The following is a 12967-nucleotide window of genomic DNA, read 5'->3' on the forward strand; positions in this document are numbered from 1 at the left end:
CTTTTACCCTAGAGGTGGTCCCCAGAGCTGAAGCCATTACTGACTCTTATCACTGAGTCCAAAGAGAGCTGGTGAGCTTAAAAATCCACAGGAGAGATAGCAAATGATTAATGATTTGGAAATTGATCTTAAATTAAACGGATGGTCATGTTCATTAGATTAGAGGAGGCTAAGGACTGAATTACATAAGGCTGAGGACCAAGAGTTGATAATCTAAAAATATACAAAGGCAAATTACAGATAATGATCAATATCCTTTTTTCACGTTTACTATGAAGAGGATAATAGGAAATGGATTCAATGCTAAATGGGAGCAATATGAACCAGATTCTATCTTTAAAACTATGAGTTTCCCAATAACTGCAAAATCCCTAAGGGCAGGGACTCTGCCATCATTGTATCCCAGCATCTACTAAAAGATCTGGCATCTAGGAAGTACCCAATAAATATCTGGCCAAAAACAATTAATAAAGGATCATTAAAATTTTTAAAGATCCAACCACAGAAGTGCATTATGAGAAGAACAGGAATTTTCTCTTTTCTTGATATTTAAAAAAATGAAGGTTAAGAGCCTTCTTAAAATAATTTAGATACTGACTAGAAACAGAGAGATAAAAATCATTATATTTTAAAATTATTCCCCTATAAAAAAACCCTTGAGCCTTGGTGATCCTGCTAAAGCACAAAAAGAACTGAAACAAGGCAAAGAAGTCTCTACTCTCACCTGAAAACGGATACCAATCAAAAATATGTTGCCTATTTTAAAAATCTACTAAGCACTTAAGAGTTCCAGCAGTAACATTCTCCTGATACTAGCCCAGTATGGCACTTGGTGAGACATGGGGGGGCCTTCTCACTTGGGTCTGTGCGCTGCAGGAGCTCTCCAACAGGTGAAGTGACTCTCAACAGATGGAACACAGCCCAGTCATCCTTCAAATCATTTTCCATTACCTCTGGTGATTTATAATGAGGTAAGTTATCTCTTGACCTCATTTTTCATGCTATTTACTGTCAAAGGGAAACAATCTAAACATGGGGAGGAAAATCAATACAAGAGGCGTGATCATGTAACACATCCAAAAGACCCAAACACAATCTGCGTTGGCACTTTGCAGTCATATCTCATAGCTAGGCCAGTTGACTTAAAAAATAAGTAAATGAATAAAAACAGCTAACTAGGGGCGCCTGGGTGGCTCAGTCATTAGGCGTCTGCCTTCGGCTCAGGTCATGATCCCAGGGTCCTGGGATCGAGCCCCACATCGGGCTCCCTGCTCAGCGGGAAGCCTGCTTCTCCCTCTCCCACTCCCCCTGCTTGTGCTCCCTCTCTAGCCGTCTCTCTCTGTCAAATGAATAAATAAAATCTTTAAAAATAAATAAATAAATAAATAAATAAATAAATAAATAAATAAATAAATAAATAAATAAAACAAAAAAAACAGCTAACTAAGAAACCTGGCAAAAATGTTGCAGAGAAACAAAAAGAAAGTAAACCTGTTTCCCATGAAATGCCCCATATAAATAAAACATAGTTCATAAAACCATATACTCTACTGTAAAATTCATGTTCAATTAGAAGGGCAGATCTCTCCTCCGCCTCCAAGAGCACAACACAAGATCAGCCAACCCAACCTCCATATGAATATTCCAAATGTCACTTCCATTTTCTTTTTTTTTTTTAATTTTTTAAAAAAGATTTTATTTATTTATTTGACAGAGAGAGACACAGCGAGAGAGGGAACACAAGCAGGGGGAGTGGGAGAGGGAGAAGCAGGCTCCACGCAGAGCAGGGAGCCCGATGTGGGACTCGATCCCAGGACCCTGGGATCATGACCTGAGCTGAAGGCAGACACTTAACCGACTGAGCCACCCAGGCGCCCTGTCACTTCCATTTTCTAAGATAAGCACATCATTTGCCTACAGTTGACTGCCCAAAACTGTTGCACTTGTAATGGGCACTCTTCTCTTCCTATCATCTCCCTTATTAGGCCAGATGCCTATAAAGAAAGTCTCTCTCTCCTTGTACAGCCAATTTACTCTTTATTTTTTAGTTTTCTTTGGAGGATTTCAAGTTGGTTTTTTTTTAAGAATTATTTATCTTAGAGAGAGAGAGAGAGAGCCTGCGTGTGTCGGAGGGGGTTAAGGGGGGAGGGAGAGAGAATCTCAAGCAGACTCCTCACTGAGTGCAGAGCCCAATAAAGGTCTCAATCTTATGACCCTGAGATCATAACCTGAGCCAAAATCAAGAGTCTGATGCTAACTGACTGCACCACCCAGGCGCCCCTCAAGTTTTCTTTTATAACAAAGGTCAAGGGCTGGTGGTGATCTTAGGAGACAAGAAACCATATTACTGAACTGGAACTTTGAACACTATTTCAAAATAAGGGGAACTTCAGTTGAGAGTTAATGGAACTGATATGAAAAGGTAGTAGAGAAAGTTTACTCCATTGTCATCATCACTGACAAATATTTACACATGAAGGGTACTAATCTAAATTTGCTGAGTACCATGTCAAGCCTTCCAACAGTCAATATACTATACCTATATTAACTATTCAGTGTTCACAATTTACATTTTTTTAATTGATCACTGGTATCCCAATTAAAAGGTCAACACAAGAAAATGTGATGATAATTATAAAAATGAATTAATTACCAAAATTCAGGTCTAGTCAAGACTGGCTTGAAACGTCAGAATTCTGTTAAGCCATCAATGCCATTAAACCACGCGAGAGATAACTAGATACTATATGCCTCCCTAGAGAAACATACACCACCACCTATGATGTATTCTTGTTAAAAAATTCAAATCTGAATCAGATCAAATCTCTAGATCTGATTACCAGTGTATAGAAAATACAGGAGACAAAGGAACATGTTAACACTATAAGCATGTAGTCAGCAAAATCCAGATTGTGGGAAACTACAGTACAAACAATCCTGTTTTTTAACAAATAAGATGCAGAGAAAAAAAGTGAGGAGCAAAGTATAAATTAAGAGAGTCTTAAGATACATATGAACCAATGCAGACCCTACATGAATTCTAATTCAAATAAAATAACTGTAAAAAAAAAAAAATCCATGAACCATCAGGGAAATTTAAACACTGCTGAATATTTTACAATTTTAAGGAGTAAGTGTTCAATATTTAAGTGTGATAATGTGATTGTAATTGTTTTTATTACATTTCCATCTTTTAGAAATACATACTGAAATATTTACAAATAAAAGTATGTTATATCTAGGACTGGCTGTAAAATAATCCAGTTTAGGGATGAGGAGAAAAGGACCATAAATGAAACAAAATTGGCCATGAGTTGGTAAGTTTTGAGAATTCATTTATACTACTCTCTTTACTTTTATACTTTATATTTTAAAATATTCTACAATAAAAAAGTTTTTAAAAAAATAAAAAGAAAGTAGGTCACTAGACCAAAAATTCATAAGTAACAGTCAGGTTTTATACCATATATATCATGGATATTCAGAGCATAGCAATATAAAATACTTGCCCAAAATTGCAAGAGAATATGATTCCAAAAGATTGTCACGATATGACAATGTTTAGGATACTAAGTACAAAATCTCTAAATTCTTACACAAACCCATCCCATAACTACAACATACTATAATATTGCATTAGAAACCACACGTAGATCAGTTTTCAATATTAAGAACTAAGGATTCAGTTTTCCAATTACACTGACTCATGAAATGAATATGAGCTCATCGTTGCCTGATAAAACTTCAAGCCCCCCAAATTTACTCAGTTTGGTTACAATCTAAAATCCAAGATTTTATTTTAATAATAATTATTATAATAATAAATAAAATTTATTTTATTTTTTTAAAGATTTTATTTTTAAGTAATTTCTACACTCAATGTGGGGCTTGAACTGAACAACCCTGAGATCAAGAGTCACATGCTCTACCGAATGAGCCAGCCAGGCGCTCCTAAGAAACAATTTTTTAAATTACACTTCAAAAGCAGGGGGGAAATCCCCAATACATTCAAAGCCTCCTGCCTCAAGTCAACAAACTGAGCAAGCTTCAAACGAGGTTTCAATTCCTTGCCCTATATAAAATTCTGGGTCAAGATCTTTAATCTGGATTTATTACTACTATGTTGAAACACTAAAGATTTATTAAAGATCCCAAACTTCCATCTTTATACCATCTTTAGGTATAAAGGTATAAATCCAGAAGCATAGATGAAAACAAATACTGATGAATATAATACTTTCCCTCCAATCCCCAAGAGCCATGATGCTAAAATAGAAAATCACTACGTAGCCAATTTCCTATTATAAATGATAATGCTCTGGACAGCATTCCCAAAATTCTAGTTCATTTCTAAAATATATCAATTGCTAAGTAACAACAAGAAGCACAGAGTCAGGCATAGAGTAGACATTCAATAAATGAATGTAAAAGAATAAATGGCAGAAGAAACTGTTTATTGGTACTAACCTCCCAATCACTGCTCCCCTAAGGCTGCCCTCCAGTGACAGTGCTAATGAGTGGGAAATGGGCCAAACCAGAACTGGGAAATAAAATAATCTCAACTAGCTAATCAGTCCTTCAGTAATAGGACTATAACCTTTTTGCTTCCAGAGTCAAGTTTAATATTCTATAATATTCTTAACTCATAAATAATGAAACCATTTTCATTATTTTGAATTAGTCAAAAGCCAGCTTTTTAGGAGTCTTCCCATATATTTTGGGTCCTAATTTACATTTAGAATATACTGACGGTAGATCTATTTTTTCCTTCCAAAAATCAACAGAAAGATTAACTTACCTTAATAAGAAAAAACTTCAAATAATCTCCACAAAAGCCCTCAAAAACATTTCAATTGAAACTGTTCTTTCCAAGGTTATAAATGACCAAGTCCAATAGGTTTTGTGTTTTTTTAGGTCCTCTCCTCAATTCCCTTTTACATTATTGACCATCCATCCCTTGAAACGCCTCAATATCACTGTGCTGTCTTGGTTCTCCTCTGTATTAGTTTCCTGTTGCTGCTGCAACAAATTACCACAAAATCAGTAGCTTAAAACAGCACATATTTATTATCTTATAGCTCTGGAGATCAGAAGTCTGAACTCAGTCTCACTGTGCTAAAGTCAAATTTTTGGCAGGGCTTGCTCCTTCTTGAGACTCTGTGGGGAGACTCCATTTTCTTGCCTTTTCCAGCCTCCAGAGGCTGCCTGCATTCCTTGGCTCACAGCCCCTTCCTCTGATCACTCCCGTCTCTTGCTTCTATCATCACATCTACCACTGACTCTGCTCTCCTGCCTGCCTTCTATCCCATAAAGACCCTTGTGATTACCTTGGACTCCCCTGGATAATCCAAGATAATCTTCCCACTTCTAGACCCTAAACTTAATCATATCTGCAAAGTCCCTTTTACCATACAAGGTAAACCTATTTACAGGTTCTGGGAATTAGGACGTGGACATCTTCGAGGGGGCTTTTGCCAGCCTACCACATACTCCTACGGCTCTAATGGGAACTTCTGCATCCTCTGCCTACCACCTAATTGTGTTTTTTGTTCTTCTCTTTTATATTTTCTCCTCTCCTCCTCCACATTCATTGCTTCAACTCTCACCTTTATGTTAATATCCAACTCTCTCATTTTAAATATGAGGAAACTGAAGCCTAGATAGGGAGGTGAGGATTAGCCTTGAATCATAGATACCTACAGGATATTTCTACTTGGATGTCTTCAGAGCTCCTCGTCCAAAATTGGACTGACTCCTATATCCATCTGAATAACAAAATTCTTTCAGACTCACAGGCTAGAACTGTATTATACTTTCCTTTCTCATCTGCATTCTCTCAGCTGGTTCTTTCATCTGTGTCTTTCCATTCACTCTGAAATCCAAATACAGCTTCATATTCCTTAATGTTGCTTTGGTTGGGTTCACCTCCCTGCTCAAACCCACAAAATTCTTCTGCTATAAGGACTCCATCAAAAATTCTTGGTCTGCTGTTTGATGTTCAAAGTCTTCTAGGATGCTATCCTCACCCGTTCCCTAACCCTCCAAACGCATCCATTAGGGATCCCCACCTTGTGTCCCCTCTGCCTGCATACCATACTTCTTCCTATCTCTCTGCCCACACTGCTCCATCATCATAGACTGTCTTCCTACGACCCTCAACTTAGGAGTGCATCTTTCCCTGTTATCATAGAAATTATCACTCTAAAAGTAATTGTTTTTTATTTATCTGTCTCCAAACCAGACTGTGAATTTCTTGAGGGCAGAAACTATACCTATCAACAAACATACACTTTAACACCGACTTACAATTATTAGGCATTCAATATTAGCAGTAAATTAACAATCTAATAAAACCTCTAACAAGGAAGATATATATATAGTAAAGTATATCCAAATGATTACATACTATTCTAACATCAAAAACTTTACTTTCAAAGCATATTTAATGATATAAGAAAACAATTACAAGGAAAGTTAAGTGAAAAAATCGGGAGACAGTATATGATACCAACTTTGTAAATATGCAGCTAAACACATACATATGAACTCAATATAATGTTAAAAAAAAAAAAACCTGAAAGGAATACACTAAATTTTAGTAGCATATATCTCTGAGTAGCCTGATTTTAAATTAATTTCAACTTTTTTTAATAATGTCATTTTCTGATCTTTTTTAGAATGAAAGGCAATTTAGTCTAGTAAGAGGCAATATAAAGTTAAGAACGTGGACTCTCCAGTCAGACTGCCTGGACTTAAATAAATTCTAGCTCTGCCAGTTATTATCTGTGTGACCTTGAGGAGTGTCTCAGTTTCCCTATCTCTATAAAATCCAGACAATAATAAAAGTACCTCACTCATGAGTTGTTTTGAGTATTACACACAAGTTAATATATTAAAAGAACTTAGAAGAGTCCTTGGCTCAGAGTAAATACCACATAAGTGAGAGCTACAATTACTACTACTGTAACTACTAAGGCTGCTGTTACTACTCTTCTTACTACTGTCTTAAAAAATGACTTATCACGATGTAACCATGAGAACAGCCTAAATAAAATGATAATCCCGAGTACTGGTAAGGATGCAAAGCAACTAGAACTCATACATTGCTAGGTGGAATGCAAAATGGTAGAGCCACTTTGGGAAACAGTTTGGCAGTTTCTTTTAAAGTTAAGCATTCATTGGGGCGCTTGGGTGGCTCAGTGAGTTAAGCATCCAACTCAGGTCATGATCTCAGGGTCATGGGACGGAGCCCCGCCCCGGCTCTGCGCTCAGCACAGTCTGCATGTCCCTCTCCCTCTGCTCCTCCCCCTGCTCTCTCGCTCGCTCTCAAGTAAATAAATAAAACCTTTAAAAAATATATGAAACACTCATTGCCACAGGACTCAGTTATCCCACTGCTAGGAATTTGACCAAAGTAAAATGAAACATGTTCACACAACAACGTGTACACAAATGTTTCTAGCAGCTTTATTCATTATTACCAAAAACTGGAAATAATCCAAATGTCCTTCAACTGGTGAGTGGATAAACAAACTGTAGTACTTCCAGATGCTGGAATACACTCAGCAATAAAGACCAGTGAGCTACTGACACATGCAACAAAATGGATGAATGTCAGTGCATTACAGCAAATGAAAGCAGCCAGATTCAGAAGGCTTCATGCTGTATGATTCATCTATATGGCATTGTGGTTATGGGAACAGAACATTGATGAATGGCTGCCAGGGGCTAGGGGTGGGAGGAGGAGTTGGCTCCAAGGAGCACAAAGAAATCTTGGAGATAATGATAATATTCTATATGTTGATGGTGGTAGTGGCTACACAACTGCACGTATCTGTCACAACTCACAGAACCCTACGTGCAAAACAGGTGAATTTTACTGCGTATAAAGTATCCTTTTTTTTTTTAAGATTTTATTTATTTGACAGAGAGAGAGAAAGCAAGCACAAGCAAGGGGGAGCATGCGGAGGGAGATGGAGAAGCAGACTCCCCGCTGAGCAGGGAGCCTGATGCCGGGCTCGATCCCAGGACCCTGTGATCATGACCTGAGCCGAAGGCAGACGCTTAACCAACTGAGCCACCCAAGCATCCCTATAAAGTATACTTTAAAAATACTTCAAAATAAGCAAGCAATGACTTAATTTTAATTTACCAACAAGACCGTCCAACCCTCTACCTCTAGCAGAATTATGCTTAAACCAAACACACTGACAGCTTGCCTATTTAAAAATATAGAGAAGATTCTATAAGCCCAAATGATAGTATACTGTTACTCTATAGGACTTTAAGAATGGGCAACAAAAATTTGGCTAGGGAACAAATGAAAGTAACTTGCATCTGTACTCAAAAACAAAACAAACAAAAAAGCACCTCACCATAAAAATAAGCTTATTTTTCAAATCTGGCTTTGAGGTGCACTATGGCATGGAAACTTGGGACTAACACTCATAAGGCAAGGAGCCAGGTGCCCAACATAGTCTGATGCATCATATCAACCAATCTGAAGAGGCAAACTACTAAAATGACTCAGGATGACTATTCTAGATTCACAATAATGAAGAAGCCAACAGGATTTTCTTAATCCCATATTGCCTTGGGTCCTGACACTGAGCAGAATTCATCAATATACACAGGGTAATGGGCGCCTGGGTGGCTCAGTTGGTTAAGCGACTGCCTTCGGCTCAGGTCATGATCCTGGAGTCCCTGGATCGAGTCCCGCATCGGGCTCCCTGCTCGGCAGGGAGTCTGCTTCTCCCTCTGACCCTCTTCCCTCTCATGCTCTCTGTCTCTCTTTCTCTCAAATAAATAAATAAAATCTTTAAAAAAAAAAAAAATATATACACAGGGTAAGGCAAAGTCATTTCACAGGTGGAACTATAAGAGAAATAAGTTGGAATAAAACTTGGAATAAAAGAGAAAGGGTTAAGAATACAAGTTTTAGGGGCACCTGGCTGGCTCAGTAGATGGAGCATGTGACTCTTGATCTCACGGTTATGGGTTTGAGGCCCACACTGGGCATAGAGATTACTTAAAAAAAAAAAAAAACTACAAAGAATACAAGTTTTATTTCACCATACCTACTGGCACATATACATACTATTTTGTACTGAACTGAACACACTATCATCCTAGTCGTCTTCTGTCTTACTCTGTCTCACTGTGAATATAAATGGCTCTGCCTTTCCTCCTTCCCTCATCTGTTTCTGTCTTCCAGAGAAATAGATCATTTTAATCTCCCTGAAGCTACAGGGTCAGATGGAGGTAGCTGTATAATAATAGAAAATACGAGGAGTTGAATTTCCAGTCTGGGGTGTCCCTGAGGGTCCAAACTTGGACTCTGAGACCATTACAAAACTGACCTGAGTTTCTGAGTCAAGTACAGAATCATCCTCATCTCTGTGTGGACTGACATTAGTATCCACTACACCCAACACAGATACAAGCGCCAATAAAACATATTTTGAAGAAATATGCAGGCATTCATTCTAACAAATCCCAGAAAATCTCCTTTCTGAAAGCAAGCACTTGCCTCTTACAGTAGACCAATGATTTGGTAGATATAGTTTTAAGAGCCTGTATCTACACCCAGAGCACCCAAGATTTTAATACTAAGAACACCAAAATAGGTGATAACAATCAACCTTGCAAAATAAATAAATAAAAACAAAAGAAATTTCAAGAAGTACCACCCCACACAGAATTATTAGCCCATACATCATGACTTATAGTGTATATTCACAAAGTAAATGGGAATTCCTCTGTGAGCAAACAAATACTTTCAAGGGTTATATAATCAGAGTAAGGCCTAATTTTCATTGATAACTCTGGGATACTAAGGGCATATACAATTTATTCACCCAAGTTGGGTTAGTCTGCATCAGTTTCCAAGGCTTTCATCAGAGAAGGTCTAACCTTCGAGATATTTCTTACCTCAGTCTATTTCAAGTATTATTAATAGGCCCCCTGGAGCTTATCATTGACTCAAGCACCTCGTGGCCTAAGCAAAGTCTGCCAAGAAAGAAAGGTCTCTAAGTCAAAAGCAGCATCAAGACACCACAACCTGAAGTATAAATCATTTACTGTGACCTTGTTGGCGGAGGAGGAGAAAAATCAACCACCAATATCACCTGGGGGTTTCTTCCAACATGCCAAGATGGTAATTCACAGTTGGTCAAGAGGCCGTGGCCAAACAAAAGGGAGAAAGAAAGCAATTCTCCGGATAATTCATACTGTGCTTATATAACAGATGGATATTTTAACGAAACAATTCAGATAATTGTACCACTCTCCATTTCACAGAAGGACAATCAGTCACAAAGTAAATTGTTCAGCTACTGGCCGCTCCAGTCTCACATTCTGAATATAACCTTTTACGTACCTTAAGAGCTCTTCAGAGCATGGAGGGACATAGTGTCACTCCACGGAAACTGACTTGTAAAAGAGTTCCTGAGCCAATAAAGGCCCCTTGTCTTGATTAAAACAAAGAGATAGTTTCTCAACAGAAGGTTTGTTTGGCTTCAGATCTTCAAGCAGCTTAATCTTTGGCTGAATTTGTCTCATACTGAGTATACCTATTCAATTCAACTCATTGCCAGGTCCATAAACAGGGACGAATGCCTATATTGCCTGTGCTGTGTCGTTGTTGTTAAAAACCTCATAGCTGTCATCTCCTTCCTCTCCTATTTCAAGAGATTACTGAATGTGAAGAGCATATAAAGTGAGAAGTTGTACTTCACAATCTGGGATGGTAGTTAAGATAGAAGGAAAGGCACCAAGAAGGTCAGTCTCAGAAGGGATCAGAAAAGTGGTTACTTTGTATGAAAACGAGATCTACCAGAGTGACCTCAAAGCAGGTGCTTTTCTCAGGGCATTATTAAAATATACACAGCAAGGACCAGATTCAGGTAGCACAGTCACCTTAGAAGAAAACAGAGCTACTGAGTTGCACTAAGAAAACTGTGCTTTGATAGACTAGTGATTCAGTAAAGAAGCATATGGACCAGAAACTGGATTCTATTTCTCTATCATCAATGAACCCAAGAAATGGTTCCTTCCAGAAACCAGCTCTCAATCCCCTTAACATCTCAAATATACTTGAAAAATAAATATTCACCTTCTCAAAGAGTCCAGAAACTTAAAATAATGAATATGGCCCTCTTAGCATCTGTCTTATTTATATTCAGCTCCTTATTAGGTGAGATATAAAGCTCTGGAATTTAAGTCTGAAAAATCTATGCCTAAGGGCAACTTGTTTCTTTTCTAATCTTGCACAAGTAATTTTCTAAGCTTCAGATTCCTCATCTGTAAAATGGGAATTACAACACTACTTGCCACACCTACTTCAAGAATCACTGCTGAGACTCACATAGGGGAAGACAAACAAGAATTTTTAAACAGCAAAGGAGTATACAAATGTTGGTTGCTACCTTAGGTGGGGCACTATTATAAGCAGGAAAAAAAAAACAGATACAAATAGGATGAAAAGAAGAGAAGGTTCTTCCATGTGAAAGAGAAGGGTTACAAACACGGTGAGGAATAATTTTAGGCTACTGGCTAATACATTCAGTGAAGTGGTATGACACAAAATGGAATTATTATTTAGAAGTGGATTCTCATGCCAACACATTCACTTTGTACACACAGAAGAAAAAGAAAAATAAGAAAGATTAGGAGTGGGTGTCCAGCTCTCAACCCACCAAAATAACTGATGAAGTTCCATTCGGGGAGGGAGGGTGGAGTTAGTTTTAACAGTATATATTGAACATTACTGCATAGGTAAGAATACTCTTGCATAAGATGAGAGAAGTAAAAGTGTTATTACTAAGCACACCACTGTTAAGTTATCCACAACCCATATACTATAGCTATATATGTGGCATATGATTTTTATAAAAAGCTTTAAGAAAAAAAAAAAAGACTATTCCACAAGTATCAAATAAACGTAAGTGATTCAGTAGATTGGTTCTCCATAGGAAGCTCTTAGGGAGGTAATACTCCTAAGAAGATACCCATAACAATGAGGTCAGGGGTGTTTTAGGAGCCTGTAGGAGACACAAACTGTTTATGAATCATTACAAACCAGCAAAACAGGAGGTGTGGTTTCAGAAGATTTGCTTGCCTTAACCCAATATAGGGGTTTACTCTCTGAGTGCTCTAAGATACTCTGTAATAGGGTCACACAAACAGAAAACCGAATTTTTTGAAAAGGCATCAGACAAATGACATTGACTATGCTTATACGAGTGACATGGTGTACATGCACACCAACTAGACAGAGTGAAGATGACTAATCTATAGGGATAACACCAGGGACCAAATCATCAGTAACCATGACAACTCAAGTAGGTGGAGGGAAATACAAACACTGACCAGGCAGCGAGGTGACGCTACTCCTTCAGGTAGAGACCCTGGGGTCGGAAAAAGACTTGATTAGTGGGGGAAGCCGTGCGAGAATGAAACCGACTAGCCCCAGAGGACCAGTGTCCGTGCAGGAGGGCTCGGCGGTGACACTAACACTCCCCGTGGGCGGCCCGAAGGGTCACAGGCTCATCTATAGGAGACTGGACGCCTGTAAGACTGAAAAGGGAGCTACCTGGTGCAGGGCTGTCAAGCCGTCCACGTTGACCGTGTTGATGTCGGCACCTCTGGCCAGAAGCTTTTTCACCTCGTCGGTGTCCCCGCTAGAGCAAGCGGCCAGGAAAACAGCACCGTCCTCGAAGCGGACCCTAGGGCTCCCGCGACGAGTCTGCGGCTGCCGCCCCGCGCCTCGTCGCTCCGCGGGTTCCTGCTCTGTCAGCGAGCCCCGCCAGCGCCGAAGCTGCTCGGCCCGCCGCATTCGCGCGGACTCTGCCCGCTTCCCGCCCAGGTGCTCTAGCTCCGCCATTGCTCCGGCCTCAGCAGCTGCTGCTGAAACTACCACCCCTGGATTGCTATTGCTGCCCCAGTTGCCGCTGCAGCTTCTCTCGGA

At 39.0% G+C, this 12967-nt stretch overlaps 1 protein-coding gene across 4 annotated transcripts in view; it reads right to left on the bottom strand.

Moving 5' to 3' along the window:
- Nucleotides 1–12883, bottom strand: part of PPP1R12B (protein phosphatase 1 regulatory subunit 12B) — a 201962-nt gene extending 189079 nt beyond the window's left edge. For all 4 annotated transcript variants that reach the window (XM_021682713.1, XM_021682712.1, XM_021682710.1 and 1 more), the window contains exon 1: nucleotides 12593–12883. In XM_021682713.1, coding sequence (XP_021538388.1) covers nucleotides 12593–12883 — 291 coding nt within the window. The remainder of the gene's footprint in view (nucleotides 1–12592) is intronic.
- Between the last annotated feature and the right edge of the window lie 84 nt (nucleotides 12884–12967).

Source organism: Neomonachus schauinslandi, chromosome 6, assembly GCF_002201575.2.
Source record: "Neomonachus schauinslandi chromosome 6, ASM220157v2, whole genome shotgun sequence".
In the NCBI taxonomy this organism is placed as follows: domain Eukaryota; kingdom Metazoa; phylum Chordata; class Mammalia; order Carnivora; family Phocidae; genus Neomonachus; species Neomonachus schauinslandi.